The following is a 20,000-nucleotide window of genomic DNA, read 5'->3' as shown; positions in this document are numbered from 1 at the left end:
ACTTGTTATGTAAACGCACACGAAAAAATCATGGATAATTCGAAAAGGTTAAATGGTCCTGTGTATAATAGTCACACTTGTGCTCCTCGCGGTCAGAAACGAGCGCATTGGAAATGAATGAGACGAGTTTCCTCTAGTGGAAGCGTTTGGAACTGCAGCCGAACTGAAAGATCATTTTTTGAGATATCAAGATCATATTTGAAACACAACTTTTCTCACAGCTTTAGAGTAATACATGTTTTTGAAAATATATATTTCATCAAAAAATAGAAAATCTCAATTTTCGAAACAATAAAGGTAAAATTCTTTAACTTTTTTTTTAAGTTCACTTTTTAAAACTTTTTTCACTTCTGCAAAAATCTGACAAGTGTCGTCTTCAAAAAGAGACCAAACTTCAGTCTGTCGCTCTAAAGCGTTCAAGATTTACCCACAGTTTAAGTACAAAATGTAATGTTCAGGTCAATGCTCAAAAAGTGAATAAATGAATTATAAATACAGCGTAAATATAATGTAGTACCATAAAATCCCCTAAAAATACAATATATTATTTATATTAAATAAAAACATTATCAAACTAAAATAAGAGGGTTTAAGAGGGATTAAAAGGTTTTAAGAGGTTTTAAGAGGGTTTAAAAGGGGTTAAGAGGGGTTAAGAGGTTTTAAGAAGGTTTAAGAAGGTTTAAGAGGTTTTAAGAGGGTTTAAGAAGTTTTAAGAGGGTTTAAGAGGGTTTAAAAGGGTTTAAGAGGGTTTAAGAGGGGTTAAGAGGTTTTAAGAAGTTTTAAGAGGGTTTAAGAAGTTTTAAGAGGGTTTAAGAGGTTTTAAGAGGGTTTAAAATGGTTTAAGAGGGTTTAAGAGGGGTTAAGAGGTTTTAAGAAGGTTTAAGAGGTTTTAAGAGGTTTTGGGAATTTACTGATGTCGGCAATTGGAGTTTTTTGTTTATACTCCTCTAGGTTCATTGAGTTGGAAGAACAGAACAAGAGCACCAACAGAGCTGATGAGGATCAGTCGATTCCCACAGGTCAGGATTTATTATAATGGCTCACAATTCATGTTTTATTTATGCTAATTGGTAAAACATTATAACCTACAGTGGGTACGGAAAGTATTCAGACCCCCTTAAATTTTTCACTCTTTGTTATATTGCAGCCATTTGCTAAAATCATTTAAGTTCATTTTTTTTTCCTCATTATTGTACACACAGCACCCCATATTGACAGAAAAACACAGAATTGTTGACATTTTTGCACATTTATTAAAAAAGAAAAACTGAAATATCACATGGTCCTAAGTATTCAGACCCTTTGCTCAGTATTTAGTAGAAGCACCCTTTTGATCTAATACAGCCATGAGTCTTTTTGGGAAAGATGCAACAAGTTTTTCACACCTGGATTTGGGTATCCTCTGCCATTCCTCCTTGCAGATGCTCTCCAGTTCTGTCAGGTTGGATGGTAAACGTTGGTGGACAGCCATTTTCAGGTCTCTCCAGAGATGCTCAATTGGGTTTAAGTCAGGGCTCTGGCTGGGCCATTCAAGAACAGTCACAGAGTTGTTGTGAAGCCACTCCTTCGTTATTTTAGCTGTGTGCTTAGGGTCATTGTCTTGTTGGAAGGTGAACCTTCGGCCCAGTCTGAGGTCCAGAGCACTCTGGAGAAGGTTTTCATCCAGGATATCCCTGTACTTGGCCGCATTCATCTTTCCCTCGATTGCAACCAGTCGTCCTGTCCCTGCAGCTGAAAAACACCCCCACAGCATGATGCTGCCACCACCATGCTTCACTGTTGAGACTGTATTGGACAGGTGATGAGCAGTGCCTGGTTTTCTCTACAGAATTAAGGCCAAAAAGTTCTATCTTGGTCTCATCAGACCAGAGAATCTTATTTATCACAATCTTGGAGTCCTTCAGGTGTGCTTTCATGTGTCTTGCACTGAGGAGAGGCTTCCGTCGGGCCATTCTGCCATAAAGCCCCGACTGGTGGATGGCTGCAGTGATGGTTGACTTACTACAACTTTCTCCCATCTCCCGACTGCATCTCTGGAGCTCAGCCACAGTGATCTTTGGGTTTTTCTTTACCTCTCTCACCAAGGCTCTTCTCCCCCGATAGCTCAGTTTGGCAGCTCTAGGAAGGGTTCTGGTCGTCCCAAACGTCTTCCATGTAAGGATTATGGAGGCCACTGTGCTCTTAGGAACCTTAAGTGCAGCAGAAATTTTTGTTGTAACCTTGGCCAGATCTGTGCCTTGCCACAATTCTGTCTCTGAGCTCTTCAGGCAGTTCCTTTGACCTCATGATTCTCATTTGCTCTGACATGCACTGTGAGCTGTAAGGTCTTACATAGACAGGTGTGTGGCTTTCCTAATCAAGTCCAATCAGTATAATCAAACACAGCTGGACTCAAATGAAGGTGTAGAACCATCTCAAGGATGATCAGAAGAAATGGACAGCACCTGAGTTAAATATATGAGTGTCACAGCAAAGGGTCTGAATACTTAGGACCATGTGATATTTCAGTTTTTCTTTTTTAATAAATGTGCAAAAATGTCAACAATTCTGTGTTTTTCTGTCAATATGGGGTGCTGTGTGTACAATAATGAGGAAAAAATGAACTTAAATGATTTTAGCAAATGGCTGCAATATAACAAAGAGTGAAAAATTTAAGGGGATCTGAATACTTTCCGTACCCACTGTAAACTTCATCTATTAAAATTAGATGAACTATTTATTAAATAGTAAACAATGAACCTCGTCACTTGCGCAGGTAATGTGAAGAAACCAAGAAAACGATCTAAAAAGGCGCGGCCGGTTGAAGATCTCGCCGAGAGCGCGCTGACAGAGTACTCACAGATCATGGACACTCTGGGGTCAAAGGTCAGCGATGGGTCAGAGGTCACCGCAGCCGACGAGGAGGACGTGTGTGCGCAGTACTTCAACCAGCTGTTAAACCACTGCGAATTCACCAACGAGGTCAATTCAAATCCTATCAATCCTTCTAAATGATCTAAACCAGTGTTGGGGAAAGTTACTTTGAAAAGTAATGCATTACAGTATTTGCGTTACTCACTGAAATAGTAACTAATTATTATTTTTTTGAAAATTAATGCGTTACGTTACTCTTGCGTTACTTTTTTTTTCACCTGGGCTGGGCTTGTTTTTTTATAACAAAAAAGTTATATTTTTGAGCAAATGTAAAGACACTTTCACACCAAAAGTCAAATAATAATCCTCAGGCTGAAGGAAATGCAGATTCACTCCTGTACAGTAGAGGGCGCCGCTCAAACAAACCGTTCAGCTGTTATTCTGGATAAAAGAAAAAGAAACTTAAACACTTCTAAATCTATAGTCATTTTTTGCTTATGGTTTAAATGAATCATCGAAGGTCAGAAGCAAGTACATTGGTCAATAAAGTGAGATTTATTTAACATGTTTAGTTATTGGAGGTTTGCATAAGTATTCTGATTCTGCATTTCACTGATTTTATTCATTTTGAGGAATACTGAATGTTTTTGTGCGAGTGAGATGAGTAAATGCATAGATATCATATATAAACGCTAGATGTCTTATGGCGCAGTCACTTCCGGCATCATCGTTCGGCCATCTTGTGACAGTGCTCTGTGCATTAAGGTGAATGATCAGCACGCACACAAATCCTCTTATCTCGCTGAAATCTTGACGGATTTACAAACGGTTTGGTTTCTTACAAACGTTATTAACGTGGCTATAATTGCGAATGCTTGAAAATGTATGTTATAATTTTTCATATGTATGCAGTGTATGTATGCAGTGTCATAACTACATCTCTGACGTTTATAACAAACCAAACCGTTTGAAAATCGGTAGAAAAATTAGCAAGTTATGGTTATTTAAAAGTACATGCACCATTGAAGTAGTGAGCGAGTACACTGTCGCAAGATGGCCGCCACGTGCGGACGTCGACCTCCATTGGCCAGCAGTGCGCACGAGACATCTAGCCTTTATATATGATATCTATGAGTAAATGCACACATTTAGTCTAGAACTACAATAACCATCATGTTCACACACACACACACGAGAGCCGGCGTTCTCATTTTAAAGTGTGTTTTCTCTCTTTTTCAGGCTGGTTTCGACATGGACTACATCACCTCTCTTTTCTCCGAAGATCACAACCTCACTGATGTCCTTAAGGAAAATTCCCAGGATTTGTTTTCCAGCGGCATTCCCAAGCCAGTCGCCGGATGCTCCCATTGGACTCCACAGTGTGACTTCAGCCAGTATAATGGCTCAATTTTTCAAGATCACATGACGCAGGAATCATTTCGGATTTCCTCACCAACTGGGATGGAAAATGTTAAGTCTCAAACATTAAGTTCCCAAAGCGTCCAGGTCCAAGAAACGATTCATTCGGCTTTCCAAGACTTGGGTCCATCTGGAAACTCTTCAGGAGGAAAAAGCGAGACTTTGTACGACCCCGCTGAACTTGAAACCACCGTCCAATCCGAGTGCTTCAGTCTTCAAAACTACAAATCCCATCATGCATCATTTGCGCATTCCATAAAACATTCAAAAACCCCTGCGAATGGTGGAGTTGAGCATGATGGAGAGGAAGACTTGGTGGCCATACAAAAAACAGAGGAAATGGGTAGCACAATGGAAAAGAGAAACACGGATACGGACATTCCCAACGATTCTCAGCAGGGAATGATAAATAATACAGTGACAACACAGAAAAACGTAAAGGACACGTCCGAGGGAAAGAACGTAAACCGGAACAAAAAGCAGAAGAGACGACGTAGAAGACGGAAGCAGGAAAAGATCACGACCGACGATAAAAGGCCGACCACAGCTGAAAACAAGAGGAAGAGAAAGACTCAGGACGGTCAACGAAGATCAGCAACCAAACATGCAGCGAAAGAAACTGATGTATTCAAAACAATCACAGAAAAAGAGCAATTACGGCAACGTACGGATCTCAGATCTCATGTAGAGAGTCGACGAACGACGCAAGCAGAAAGAAGCGATGGAAAAGAGCGGCAAAAATGGGCCATTGGAGAGAACGGAGATGGTTTTCCGACCGCACGAGACGAGACCAAAACCCACCCGTACCCCGAACGAAGACGCTTGAGAAGGTTCAAGGTGGAGGAATGTAACGAAAAACCCACTTAAGGCATAATAAACATACAAATGAACCACAGGAAACATCACGTCTTTATTTAAACTCTCAGAGTATTTTCTGCTTAAAACTGCATTTAAGACTTTTTGAAACGGTTTGAAATCGCTGGTGTTCCTGACGTCACAAACTACCTTAACCAATCAGATCAACGTGGCGGCGGGCTTCAGCATATCATTAACAGCATTCTAGTAGGGGAGTTTCCAGAGATTCCTGTTTATCCCGGTATATTTTTATGTTGATATGAAAAATCGGGTAGATTTAGCAATATAGTATAGTAATATATAGTTTAATATATATAATATTATATATAGTTTAGTAATATAGTATGATGGATATTACAAAGTTATGATGAGCTATATGCCTTTCTACAGTGACGCTCTGAGTTGTTCAAAGTGATGATTGTTCAATATTGTGAAAAGGCAGCTGACTCAGGAACATGGTTTGTGTAACATTAGCAGCACATTATTAACTGTTTGATAACATAGTCAAGCAAAAGGCTAATCATATTAATTACCGTTTTGTGTCCGAAGTTGTAAAGAGCGATAACTTTGTGCAGCGTTTACCTCAGCGTGTCGGCCGAGTGAATCTGAGCTGACGTGAGTGGGGGCGGGGCTAATTTGCATATTCATGAATAATAAATGAGGTGACGGTGTCGAGTAACATTCAAGCTATTTTAAGGCATGAAGATTTTGTCTTTTATGGTGATCAAAGATGAGTTTTAAGGGAGAATTTTTTTTAATATTATTAAACATTAAAATAATATGACGTCAGCAGAAATCTGATGGTTTTTCCAATATAAGAAACTTAGAAAAACAAACTATAAATACACACACAGTGTAAGGTCAGAAAAACAGGACAAGAGTAGAAGAGCCGACGATCAAACCACCAAAACTCGTGCAAACGAATAAAGGTTCGAATAAAGACAGGAATCATCACGTCTTCATTTAAGATTTTTAATATATTAAAGTATAAAATAATATGACACATCAGCTGAAGTCTTTGACAGTACAAATGCGTTTGGTTTTTCCAATTTACAGTTTAAAATGACAAAAATATACACTTTTAAATACACATACAGATCCTTCAAGCATAATCATTTATAAAATATATATATATAGGTACTTGTTCCAAGGCACATTCATTTAGTGTTATATTCTCACAGCGTCATTCCCAGCGTCCAGATAGTAAACGTAACCCTTTCACACACAGCTTCATATCTCACAGTTATTGCACATGCAGTGGGACGTTCGTTCCAGTATTGCGACATTGCTACCGAGTCCTCAGTCTGACTTCCTATTGGTCGACCCGTAGCCGTTATAAATCCCGTTGTTGCAGTTGAGCTTCCCATTGGGAATGCCATTGTGATTTCCGTCAGCGAGCCCATTGGAACGGAGATACTCTGTAAAGACTTTCCGATAAACTGGATGCGTCATCAACAAGTCCTGCAGAGAAGCTTTAGGAGAAGAATACAAAACCAGTTAGCATTCGATATTAAAATATCACCCCTATCATCTTAGCTGAATAAAGATTAGGCCGCATTAGAAGTGTTGGGTTTCATCTGTATTGGGTGCATCGCATGTCTATGTGGTGTTTTTAATCTGCTTTAAGACAATGTGTAAGTTCATAAGTCGACACCATTGCTGAGTATTTCCTCCTTAAAACTGCAGTGAACCAAAGACAGTCTCAAAAACACGCTTTGAAATCGCTGGTGTTTCTGACGTCACAAACTACCTTGTAACCAATCAGATCAACGTGTGATCGTCAACCAGTGGATCTCTGAGCTGAGTGAGTGAGTGGAGGCGGGGCTCATTTGCATATACATAGAACAGCGCATACTAAATGAGGCGAGGGTGTCGAGTTACATTCAAGATATTTTAAGGCATGGAGATTTTTTTTCAAGGAAAAAACATTTAAATATGTCATTTTGGTGATTAAAGATGAGCTTTATGGGATACAATTATTGACAATAAAACTAAGATGTGATTTTATAGATATGTACAGACAGGTTGTAAACCCTGTTTTGTGGTCAGGATATGTAATAACTTTAAACACAAACGTGTTTAAAAAAGCAGTCGTTTATAGGCTAGACCGTTCCATTTTACAACAAAGGTTTTTTACCCTCAGTAGGTCGCCCCCTGGTGGTCAGCGCTGAGAACATCTCTCCTATACTGTACTGCGGGATTCCCACCAGCGCCCCCATCAGGCCGGACAGGTCGTCTGCGCTCAGAAACCCATCCCGGTCCGTGTCGAACCACTGCGAACAGACGGCAAATTAGGATTCAAACTCTTGAGGAATGCGTTACATTGAGAAACTCTACCGGCCATTACTATTTTTCGCATGATTTAATTGAAAACAGACAGAATGAATTGTGGGGGGGGGGGAAATCTAATTGCATGAATATCACCCAAAAATCATATTGAGATTATTTTGCCATATACTGTTTTTAGGGATGCACGATATATCGGCACAGTATCGGTATCGACCGATATATGTTAATTTTTAATGGCACTGTTATCGGTCTGATTGGCCGATATATTAAAGCTGACAAATAATGTATTATTTCCTTCGGCTGAGTCACTTATGATGGTTTTGAATCGCTTGAAATATGATTGGAATCACTTAAAAAAGGAGAATTAACAAAAATAGAGAAGTAAAAGTAGTGCAAGTCTGTCATATCGGCTGCATGAAATTATAACGAGAAGATTATAATTGTGGATTTTAACATTATAAAAATTTGGATTTAGATTTATCGGCCAATATATCGGTTTTCAGCTTTCAGATATAAAGAATTATCGTTATTGGCCGTAAATGTTCATATCGGTGAATCCCAATTTTTTTTTTTTATTAAGTTTTAAATTAAATCTCTTTCCACTGTTGTTTTTATGGAACAATAAAATGGAGAAATTATCGGAGAAAACCGCAATAATTGCGCAATTTCTATTACATTTTGCCATCCAAATAAGCTCAATTATATTGCAGTTATATTACATTATAAATAACTAAATATATAAATAATGTACATTTTCACAGAATTAAAGGGCCTATTTTTATTTGTAATAAATGTATTATATATGGTTGTGTATCGTGACAGGATTAATTATTATTATTTTTAGGTTTTTATTAGTAAACAATTTTATGAAACAAATTAATAAAGAAATATATTTTTATTGAAACTGATATTATTGAACTGTAAACATTTTTTTTTAATAATAATAATAATAATAATATTTTTTTCATTTTACAATATTAATATTATATATTTATATTAGTGTAAATTATATAATAAATGATAATATGTATTACTGTCTTCATCATTTATTTGCATTCAAAGCATTAAACCATAAAGCTTTTATTTGGGTGTGAAACTGCAGCGACACCTTCTTGTTTTTTTGTAAATGGATTTATAAATGATTCTCATTACAAATGTGGGAAGATGTGCGTCTCAAACATGCGTTAAAGCCACTGAACACCTGGACGGAGAGCGTTTCTGGCCCTGCTGTCAGTACTAACCAGCACTCCTGTGTAACGTACAGCCGGAACAAACAGCTTGTGTAACACCAGTTTATGACGCGACACACCCATGAACACACACTCACCGTGAACGCCGTGTGTATGAGAGACTCCAGACTCCTGAAGCCAGACACGGCCGACACACTCAGACAAACCTGCCTCATGTCCACCGTATCATCCTGCAAACACACAAATACACACCTCATCATTTGTAAGTTGCTTTGTATAAGAGCGAATCTCTCTCTCTCTCTCTCTCTCTCTCTCTCTCTCTCACACACACACACCATTACCTTTGAGTAAAGCGAGCAGATCTTCACTGCCGTCTTTCTGTCCTTGAGCCCCAAAATAGAGGTCAGGTGATCGGCTGTTACCATGGCGCTCTGGCCTGAGTGACAGCTGTCAATCATGTCGTTCATCACGGTCTCCACTCGAGCGTTCGTGAGACTGAGGAAGAGGAGATGAAAGAGTGTGAGACAAACGGGTGGACAGATACTGAACACACACACTCTCTCACACACACACACACTCTCACACAGAAATTGACACACACACACACACACCCGTGTTTATGGAGCAGTTTGAGTGTGTCCTGAGCCGGAGGTTCCAGTGGAAGCGAAAGGTTTCCAAGCTTTTTAACAGGAAAGCGTCCCTCCATCACATAATCCGTGGCGGGAACACAGAGAGCTCTGGGAATACGACAATATCAATATCAATATTACAGGTCAAATACAACGTACACTATTAACGTACACTAATTATATAGTTAACGTTATTGGAACTGTAGATTTGTCTAGGTCATCTTGAACTTGAATTAACCAGAATTACCTCGAATACCACTTGTTATTTTTAATAACTTAATAAACTATTCAAAATCATTTTTGTTAGTTAAAATAAAGCGGAAATAAAATTAAATTATATCACTAGATGAAAAACTTAAAATGTTGCTGTGGCAACAAACTGAACTAAAATAAGTTGAAGTTCCACAATTACTGAAACTAAAATAAAAAGAAATATACTGTATAAAAGGCAAAAGCGCAAAACAATTATACAATTTTGCTAACTTCTAAAACTTAAACTAAGATTAAATTAAAAAAAAACATATTTTGGTATAAAAACAAAATCTCAAAATATTAATAAATACTATAATAGTAGAATATAAATAATACTATAAAAAAAATATATTTTTTTCAATTTCAATTGTAATAAATATGTTGTATTATTGTCATTTTTATTGTTTTTTTTATGTCTATATAATGTTTATTTTTATTTACATGAAGTTAATCTAAATGAAAATTAGAAATAGTTGAAAATAAAATAAAACTTATTACAATTTTTAATGGTTTTAGTTTATGATACTAACCCTGTTGCACACATTGGGTCTCATTCATGAAACATTCGTAAATATACGAGTGATTTGCGCGTAAAGAGACATTCCCGAAAATTCTTCTCCTGATTCACAAATACTTCGTAAACGTCAGATTTGATAGTGAAATGTGTGTGTGTGTGTGTGTGTGTGTATTAATGAATTCCAATCAGTCGTAAATGGGATGTGCATGCATGCTCATTCTCTCAATTACCATAAATCCCGCCCATTAAAACCGACTGACAACTATATATGGGCATCATAATTATAACACCAAACGAAGGATTTCCACATGTCTTCTCAAAAGCGAATGAAGAAAAGAAATTTCTCAGATGCAGAAATTGAAGTTTTATTATCAGAAGTTCATTCAAAACGGCACATTTTATTTTCAAGCGTACATAGTGGCGTATCAGGTCCTAAAAAAAGGATTTTTTAGGTAATAATGCTTTTTTATTAAGCAGCATATTACAGATGCAGTTAATGGAGTTTCATCTGTTAATCGAACAGTCCCAGAAGTGAAAAGAAAACGGTTCGACATGAAGCTTGACTGCAACACTTGTGACTTGCGGACTTGTAAAAAAAAAAGAATAAACAGCTTGAATATAAAAAATAAATAATAAAAAGACTTGCGGACTTGTGTTCCTAATGCTATTACTGGCTCTCGTAATAAAAGTAAAAAGAAAAAACGTATGTAATTACTACATATAATATTTTTTTCAAAATGCTGTGTAAACATGTCCCCGATTAAGGTGAATTAAAATGCAGCCTTATTAATGAGCAAAACGTTCGGATGTTAAACGCACTATTTACGAGTGGCTGGGAGCAGGTGTAGATTTCTTTCGTACCGACTAACATTTGGAAAATACGAACATTTTAATGAAGCCGAAAATATACGCCAGAACCACTTTACACATGATTTACACAAAAATTCGTTCTGCTCGTGTTTCATGAATGAGACCCATTATACATATTTTTAGTTAAATATCAGAAATAATGTATAAAATATAGGTAAATCCTGTGATTATGAATGCACGATTCACTAACTGTGGTTAGTTTAGCAGCATGCTAATGTAAAAGCTGCTGTCTTTGTGAAGCGTGATTAAAATTATTCACCCCCCGATTGCAAATCAGGTTTATTGGGAACATGTACAGACTTCCAGCTGTTTGCAATGAACAGATCAAACAAAAGTATCTGAAGTAGCTCAACACAACAAATGTTTCAAGTGGTTTCTCCAAATTCAACTGAAAATGCAACTTTTAATGACTTCTGCAGCCTCAAAATTATTCACCCCCTTCACGTCAAGCATCTTCAGCACTCAGCAGAACACACTTCTGCTGCAGACGAGGTGTATAACCAGACAACAGGGATCTGAGCCCGTTCCTCATGAGCAACGGCCTCCAGTTCAGGGATAATCCTGGCCTTCTTCAAATCCCACCAGAGATTTTCTATGGGGTTCAGGTCATGTGACTGTGATGTCACTGTATCTCCCAGGACATCTTCTGGACCCAAGCCTGAGTGGAATCTGAGGAATGCTTGGGATCACGGTCATGTTGGAAGGTCCATGAGGTTTTCTCCTAGGATCTCCTGATACTTCAGTGGATCCATCTCTCCTTCCTCACGCTGCAGGATTCCAGAGCCGGAGGATATAAATCAGCCGCAGAGCATCACTGATCCACCATGCTGAACCGTAGACCATGTCCATCACTGATCCACAGTGTTCTTCACAGCTGAGGCTTCATCCTTCCTCCTCCAGACACACCGCTGATCCAGAGGGACCAAGAGGTACAGTTCCATCGCTCCACAGAACAGAATCCCAAAACTTCTATGGCTTATTTATATGATTTTGAGCACTTTTCTTGTGCGCTTGGCTCATTAGTGGTGTATTCCTGGAGTTCTGGCATGTGTTTAGCGCAGGATTGTTTGATGCGTTGACGTAATTTCCACTGAAACAGGAAGCTAAGGCGGGACATATTGAATGGCTCCTCCCCCTTTTCAAATAGCCAATAGCGTTTAGTTTCCCTCAGACTGCGAGTCGTACTCGACAACACCATGGAAATGAATCTGAGCGCTGATGAAAACGATGGATTCAATAGTAATATATTTAACTCTTAACCAACGTACAGTTGGACAACGGAATATAACTCGAGCGTTTGAGCAACCGAACACACATCTCTAACACACACTGCTCCGTTACGTGTCGACGGTCACTTCGGGCAGGTGGTGTTTATAGCAGAGGGGGCGGAGCTTTATATTCTAGAGAGCATTTGATTGGACAGAAGATGTGATGAGAAGCTGATGTCATAAAAATCTGTGACCCATTTTAGCCGAAGTGAGAGACTGTCATTTTAAAAGCTTATATCTCCTAAACGTGAATTTTGTCATAGTTTTGGAACACAGCAGCTCATTCATAACTTGAGGCTAACATGTTCATACTAAAAGCTACAAACTTACATTTTGATTTCAGGGGGCCTTTAACTTTGACCGTAGCAACGGTGTCTCTAGGAACATTTAGTGCCTTCGCTAACTTTTTGTATCCTGTTCCTTGTTTGTGAAGGGCGATGATGTCTGTTCTTAACTTTCTGGACCATTCTTTTGACTTATATTTCATATTTCTAACTTGCAGTCATATGTGACACTCAACAAACCTCGCCAGTTCAGATATTTCATGTGTTCTAGCTCAAGCACACCTGGTGCAGCTAATGAAGCCCTTGATTAATGAGACAACACCTGTTGTCCTGCTGCTGCGAGGGATCCTTGTCAGGGGGTGGAATAATTTTGAGACTGAAAAAGTCATTAAAAGTTGCATTTTCACTTAAAACATTTGTTGTGTTGAGCTATTTCACTTACTTTTGTTTGATTTGTTCATTTCAAACAGCTGAAAGTCTGTACATTTTGCCAATAAACCTGATTTGCAGTGGGGATGAGTCATGTGCATTACAGCTGTATATGGTTCCACTGTGAGCGCGTGTCTCGTGACTCACTTGGCCATGAGTTTCTGTACATTCTCAGCATATAAGTCCGGGTTTTCCTTCTCCTCCTGTGATGGCGTGTAGACGGGCAGGAACTAGAACCAGTCAGAGCAGAGAAGGATTACTGAGTGAGATTCTATTGGTCACAGCTGTGATTGGCTCTCGTTCGTGTCAATCAAATGAAGTCCGCCCACCTCCACAGTAACGCTGGTGTAGATCTGAGAGGTGGTGTGCCAGAGAGCGCCGAGCCTGAGGAGACGAAACCAGGACCATCAGAACAACAGAGACACAAACTGATCTCAAGTCTATTCATACACAAAGTCTAACTGTATTTACTTAAGAGCAAAATTGTTTCTTTTGATCTTTGTCATTATTAATAAATATATAATCAATACATAAAAAAAGAATAAATATAACGTATAACAAAATACAAATATATCAAAAATAAAAATTATTATTATTATTCTTACCACGACAATCCTTTCCAAGTCCACCGAACTGTGTCCTGCAAAGATTTAAGGAATGTTTTATATATGTATATATAAGTGTGAAATACACACACACACACACACACACACACACACACACACTCTCTCTTACACACACACACACATTCACTCTCATATACATGTATACATACATATAACATATACATATATATATATATATATATATTAATCTAGTGCTGTCAAATCGATAAAATCGCAATGTGTGTGTGTATATATATATATATATGAGGATTTGAGAATGAGTGTGGTTTTAATGTCCTGTGCTCTCATCATCTATTTCAGCTTCAGTCGAGCATATATATATATACACATACAGTCATCACGTGGTTGTCTGTTACATCATCGCTGCTAATTTTAGCCGGCGAAGGCATTTCTGCTGCAGACTCACCGGTTCACTGGGATAGTGAAGCAAGACGGGCTGAACAGGAACTCCAGCCAGAAACGCACCTGTTCACACGACACGATATTCACACAAAAACTAAAATCAATAATTCCAGAATTATTACTTTATTTTTTTAATGTGTCTGAGTCTCTTCTGCTCACCAAGGCTGCGTTTATTTGATCAAAAATACAGTACAAACAGTGAAATATGATTACAATGTAAAACAGCTGTTTTCTATGTGAATATAAAGTGTGTGTGTGTGTGTGTGTGTGTGTGTGTGTGTGTGTGTGTGTGTGTGTGTGTGTGTGTGTGTGTGTGTGTGTGTGTTCGTACCAGGTTTGAATTTGAGAAGAGCTCGGCCATTAGTAGTTGTTCCCTCTGGAAACATGAGCATCTGCCGAGAGAAATGGAGCACAAAATGAGATCAAACACAACAGGACGTGACAAACGTGTTACACAGGAGCTGTTGAGTCACAGTGTGTGTGTGTGTGTGTGTGTGTGTGTGTGTGTGTGAGTGTGTGTGTGTGTGTGTGTGTGTGTGTGAGTGAGAGAGTGAGTGTGTGTGTGAGAGAGTGAGTGTGTGTGTATATGTGAGTGAGTGAGTGAGTGAGTGAGTGTGTCAGAGTGAGTGAGTGAGTGAGTGAGTGAGTGAGTGAGTGAGTGAGTGTGTGTGTGTGTGTGTGTGTGTGTGTGTGTGTGTGTGTGTGTGTGAGTGAGTGAGTGTACCTGAGGCCAGCGGCCGTCTGATGTGACTCTCTCTCGGATCTGAGACACACATTTCTTCCTGGATTCAGGATCTTTCCGATTCACCAACACCGCCTGATTAAACTCCAACAGTGCTGGGACGGACACACAGATTATCACAGATTTCAAATGTGTGTTTGAATAGTTTGAACAGAATTTTACAAAAATGATCCACAAATACAGTAAAACTTGGTATCCATTTATTCATTTAGCAAAAGCTTTTATCCAAAAGTTACAAACAACCAGGGTTATTATAGTCTACTAAAACTTAAAGCCCAAACTTTCAGGGAAAATAAATGTAAATAAAGAGTGAAGGAGTTGATGAAGCTCAGTGAAGTCATACATTTATGTTTTTTTTTTTTTTTTTATGCTTCAAGAATTGTGTTAATTTCAGAAAATTATCACGATGAACAAAACGTGTAAGAAGAATCATAAACTTTGTAAACAAAGTTTATTTTCTGACCCAATGGAAAGTCCTGTTGAGTTTGTTGGGGGAAGCAGGGTAAATATAAATACAGAAATACATCATCAATGCAGCGCTTTCTGAAAGCATTGGTTCAGTTCCAGCCCCTTCAGCTCACCTCCTACAACAGGGAGTTTGGAGTTCTCGGATCGAGACACAACGGTGGGCAGGCCCGTCGCGCACAGAACCAGCATGTCCAGGAACCCGCTGTGAGGCGCCACGGCCAAGACCGGAGCTTCCCTCAGGCCCGCCTGACGCCCTCGGACCTTAATCCACAAGAAGCCCACGGAGAAGAAGACGGCCCGGCTGAGGAAGAGTATGATGTGGTGGAAGAGCCCGCGACGCCATCCCTGCACAGGCTCTGCCCGCTCCGCCTCCGACAGGCCGGCCAATCGCAGGCGAGCGATGGGCCACATGAGCAGGAAGAAGAGGGTGGCGAGGGTGACGCGGACCGGAAACAGGACCACGCCCAGAATGAGGCCCTGAGAGAGACATCAGAAGCGTGTCATTGGTCAGATAAGTCACATGGCTCAAGTTTAAGTCGAGTCTCAAGTCTTCATGTCATGTTGAGTCTCATGTCGAGTCTTAAGTCTTCTTTAATTCAGACATTATGTCATAATTCAGACTTCTTTAATTCAGACATTACTCGACATTATGTCGTGTTTCATGTCGAGTCTCAAGTCTTCTTTATGTCGATTCTCTTATCGAGTCTTCAGAGAAAAGACTTGAGACATGTCGAGTCTCAAGTCGAATTGCAAGTCTTCTTTATGTCGAGTCTCAAGTCTTCTTTATGTCATGTCGAGTCTCAAGTCTTCATGTCAAGTCTCAAGTCGAGTCTCAAATCTTCTTTATATCGAGTCTCTTGTCGAGTCTTCAGAGAGAAGACTTGAGACATGTCGAGTTCTTTATGTCATGTCGAGTCTCAAGTCTTCTTTATGTCAAGTCTCAAGTCGAGTCTCAAATCTTCTTTATATCGAGTCTCTTGTCGAGTCTTCAGAGAGAAGACTTGAGACATGTCGAGTTCTTTGTCATGTCGAGTCTCAAGTCTTCTTTATGTCAAGTCTCAAGTCGAGTCTCAATTCTTCATGTTGAGTCTCGTCGAGTCTTGAGAGAGAAGACTTGAGACATATCGAGTCTCAAGTCGAGTTGCAAGTCTTCTTTATGTCGAGTCTCAAGTCTTCATGTCATGTCGAGTCGCAAGTCTTTATGTTGAGTCTCAAGTCTTCATGTCACGTCGCAAATCTTCTTTATGTCGAGTCTCAAGTCGAGTCTCAAGTCGTCTTTATGCCGAGTCTCAAGTCGAGTGTCAAATCTTCATGTTGAGTCTTGAGAGAGACTTGAGACATGTCGAGTCTCAAGTCTTCTTTATGTCAAATCTCAAGTAGTCTTCATGTCGAGTCTCAAGTCTTCTTCATGTCGAGTCTCAAGTCTTCTTCATGTCGAGTCTCAAGTCTTCTTTATGTCGAGTCAAGTCTCAAGTCTTCTTCATGTCGAGTCTCAAGTCTTCTTCATGTCGAGTCTCAAGTCTTCTTCATGTCGAGTCTCAAGTCTTCTTCATGTCGAGTCTCAAGTCTTCTTCATGTCGAGTCTCAAGTCTTCTTCATGTCGAGTCAAGTCTCAAGTCTTCTTTATGTCGAGTCTCAAGTCTTCTTTATGTCGAGTCAAGTCTCAAGTCTTCTTCATGTCGAGTCTCAAGTCTTCTTCATGTCGAGTCTCAAGTCTTCTTCATGTCGAGTCTCAAGTCTTCTTCATGTCGAGTCTCAAGTCTTCTTCATGTCGAGTCTCAAGTCTTCTTCATGTCGAGTCTCAAGTCTTCTTCATGTCGAGTCTCAAGTCTTCTTCATGTCGAGTCTCAAGTCTTCTTCATGTCGAGTCAAGTCTCAAGTCTTCTTTATGTCGAGTCTCAAGTCTTCTTTATGTCGAGTCAAGTCTCAAGTCTTCTTCATGTCGAGTCTCAAGTCTTCTTCATGTCAAGTCCCAAGTCTTCTTCATGTCGAGTCTCAAGTCTTCTTCATGTCGATCTCAAGTCTTCTTTATGTTGAGTCAAGTCTCAAGTCTTCTTCATGTCGAGTCTCAAGTCTTCTTCATGTCAAGTCTCAAGTCTTCTTCATGTCGAGTCTCAAGTCTTCTTCATGTCGATCTCAAGTCTTCTTTATGTTGAGTCAAGTCTCAAGTCTTCTTCATGACGAGTCTCAAGTCGTCTTCATGTCTGGTCTCAAGTCTTCTTCATGTCGAGTCTCAAGTCTTCTTCATGTCGAGTCTCAAGTCTTAAGTCTTCTTCATGTCGAGTCTCAAGTCTTCTTCATGTCAAGTCTCAAGTCTTCTTCATGTCGAGTCTCAAGTCTTCTTCATGTCGATCTCAAGTCTTCTTTATGTTGAGTCAAGTCTCAAGTCTTCTTCATGACGAGTCTCAAGTCGTCTTCATGTCTGGTCTCAAGTCTTCTTCATGTCGAGTCTCAAGTCTTCTTCATGTCGAGTCTCAAGTCTTCTTCATGTCGAGTCTCAAGTCTTCTTCATGTCGAGTCTCAAGTCTTCTTCATGTCGAGTCTCAAGTCTTCTTCATGTCGAGTCTCAAGTCTTCTTTATATCAAATCTCAAGTCGTCTTCATGTCGACTCTCAAGTCAAGTCTCAAGTCTTCTTTGTAGAGTCTATTTTTTTTTTTTTTTTATGGTCCCTCTTTTTAGACCCAATCCAAAGTCTTGGAGATTGAGGGAGACTAGTGTAACAAATTAGCTCAAAGGGGAAATATTAATAATAAATCATAACTTATGATTAATTATGAATATTTGGATCAGTTAATCGGATTAACTTGATTAAGCTTAATTAATATTACAATCAACTAATCAGATTGTGCAGCGAACACTTTTGATTACTCATTGATTCTAAGAAAAGGACATTTTTCATGGCCAATTATTTCTTAGCATGTACAGCGCTTAGAGAGTGTCACAAGATCAGAAGTCTTTAAAGCAGTGTGTGACGTCTTTGAGGAAGATCTCATTGAAGAAGACCTGTGCGGGGGCTTTTTAACCTCTGAGGATGGCCTCTCCTCCTGGGGTTCAGTGAGCCAGTCGTACTTAAGCTTTCGGAGGGCACGTTTTAAGATCCTTTGTCTCAAGCCGATCGTTTGCATTTGTAACTGGATTGGTTGCTGATGAAGAAACTATTAAAGATTCTTGTAATACTAATATGTTGCACAGGTATCAACATATGATATGATCATGCAGCTCATCAAAATACCAGTTAGTAGGTTCCCAGAATGATACATATGTGACCTTAAAGGGATAGTTCACCCAAAAATGAAAATTCTGTCATCATTTACTCATCCTCAAGTTGTTCCAAACCTGTATGAGTTTCTTTGTTCTGCTGAACACAAAGGAAGATATTTGGAAGAATGTTTGTAACCAAACAGATCTCGGTCCCCATTGACTACCATAGTATATTTTATTTTCCTACTATGGAAGTCAATGGGGACCGAGATCTGTTGATTACAAACGTTCTTCCAAATATCTTCCTTTGTGTTCAGCAGAACAAAGAAACTCATACAGGTTTGGAACAACTTGAGGATGAGTAAATGATGACAGAAGTTTCATTTTTGGGTGAACTATCCCTTTAATATGTATAAAATACCTTTCTCAAGTGGTTATATATAGAATATATAGGATTAAAAGGGTTTATTTGTCCTTCTCAACAATAATTAAGTGAGAGTCACAACTTTCTGCAAATTCCTTCTGGGTCATAAAAGTCTAATCAGTCTTAATGTGTCCTGTAACAACCTAGAATTAAAACCTATATGTTTTATCCTCATTTAGCTGCAGGAAACTGTGTCATCCACCTCTTGATATCATTTACATGGAATGAAACTGTGGTGTCAAGCCTTACTGAAAGGTATAACTGAGAATCTTCCGCATAACAGTGATATGAAATGTTGTATTTCTGAAAAAATGTGGGTGAAGGGAAGCATATAAAGGGAAAACGATAAAGGTCCCAAAACAGAGCCCTGGGGAACACCACACAAAACAGGTGCGGATGATGAAGAAAATTTCCCTAAATTTACAGAAAAAGTCCTATTCTTGAGGTAAGAAGAAAACAACTGTAGTACATTCTAGCGGTTGAAGAAGAATGTTGTGGTCAATGGTATCAAACGCCACGCTCAGGTCCAACAAAACCAGCACAACACAAGAGCCTGAATCCAGTGACCCCTGACTCAGTGCTGTGTAATGATTGAACATTTGTAAACTCTGGACTGGGCATTTTAACATTTTAGAAACCTTGCAAATCACTGTTCCAATAATGTTTTACCAACATAAATTTGTCAGTTGGAGAAATGTTATCTGTACGTGTTTAACGTTCCCACGTAGGGGTGAGTGGGGCACAAACTAACTCGGGGCTCGTTGTAACACACTTGTTTTAAAACTTTCCACACATGCCAGCATGACAAAACTTAGTGTATTTACTAGTTGCCATATCAAAACTATATAGAGAAAAAAAAATGCGCCAAAATTAAAAAAATCTTTGGAAAATATCACAGAATATTTATATAGAAAAGTACATTTCCTACTGAAGTAATTTTTTCATCTCTGTTTTTCGTATTTATTTAAAATTATACACATCTGATATTATTTTAATCTCCAATCTGTTATTATCTGTTTAAATCCCAGTTGTGCAGGCGGGGCATGTTGTCACATTGCGTTACAATTAGAACTATGATATAATATTTATTACTTTTATGAATTCTATTGAGAAACCATGAGAAAAGGGTGAATAAAGACTGAGTTCTGAGACTCATTATTATTATGTTTTGAACTATGCTGTATAGCTGTGTTTTGCAGTGTGCTTGTTGGCAAACTCAAAAAATTGTTTGTTTTTAATTATTAAAAAATTTCATTATTTAATAATTGTATTTTATTGACA

The 20,000-nt window shown here is 38.8% G+C and overlaps 2 protein-coding genes across 2 annotated transcripts in view; one reads left to right on the top strand and one right to left on the bottom strand.

The window, feature by feature from the left end:
- The window catches only part of LOC311288429 (uncharacterized protein), a gene marked incomplete at its 5' end in the record, with an annotated part of 9,707 nt that extends 4,538 nt beyond the window's left edge, over window positions 1-5,169 (top strand). Inside the window, 3 exons of the mRNA XM_084405850.1 lie at window positions 952-1,019; window positions 2,756-2,961; window positions 4,093-5,169. Coding sequence (XP_084261976.1) covers window positions 952-1,019; window positions 2,756-2,961; window positions 4,093-5,139 — 1,321 coding nt within the window. The 3' untranslated portion in view covers window positions 5,140-5,169. The remainder of the gene's footprint in view (window positions 1-951; window positions 1,020-2,755; window positions 2,962-4,092) is intronic.
- Window positions 5,170-6,083: 914 nt separating this feature from the next.
- lpcat4 (lysophosphatidylcholine acyltransferase 4) overlaps window positions 6,084-20,000 on the bottom strand; it is a 16,148-nt gene continuing 2,231 nt past the window's right edge. Inside the window, exons 2-13 of the mRNA XM_084404986.1 lie at window positions 15,207-15,570; window positions 14,608-14,720; window positions 14,215-14,275; window positions 13,888-13,946; window positions 13,461-13,495; window positions 13,185-13,239; window positions 13,003-13,085; window positions 9,218-9,343; window positions 8,948-9,101; window positions 8,744-8,836; window positions 7,265-7,400; window positions 6,084-6,599 (exon numbers count right to left, since the gene is read on the bottom strand). Coding sequence (XP_084261112.1) covers window positions 6,427-6,599; window positions 7,265-7,400; window positions 8,744-8,836; window positions 8,948-9,101; window positions 9,218-9,343; window positions 13,003-13,085; window positions 13,185-13,239; window positions 13,461-13,495; window positions 13,888-13,946; window positions 14,215-14,275; window positions 14,608-14,720; window positions 15,207-15,570 — 1,452 coding nt within the window. The 3' untranslated portion in view covers window positions 6,084-6,426. The remainder of the gene's footprint in view (window positions 6,600-7,264; window positions 7,401-8,743; window positions 8,837-8,947; window positions 9,102-9,217; window positions 9,344-13,002; window positions 13,086-13,184; window positions 13,240-13,460; window positions 13,496-13,887; window positions 13,947-14,214; window positions 14,276-14,607; window positions 14,721-15,206; window positions 15,571-20,000) is intronic.

Source organism: Rutilus rutilus (assembly GCF_951802725.1).
Source record: "Rutilus rutilus genome assembly, chromosome: 3".
Taxonomy (NCBI): Eukaryota; Metazoa; Chordata; class Actinopteri; order Cypriniformes; family Leuciscidae; genus Rutilus; species Rutilus rutilus.
This window is presented reverse-complemented; position numbering and strand designations above follow the sequence as displayed.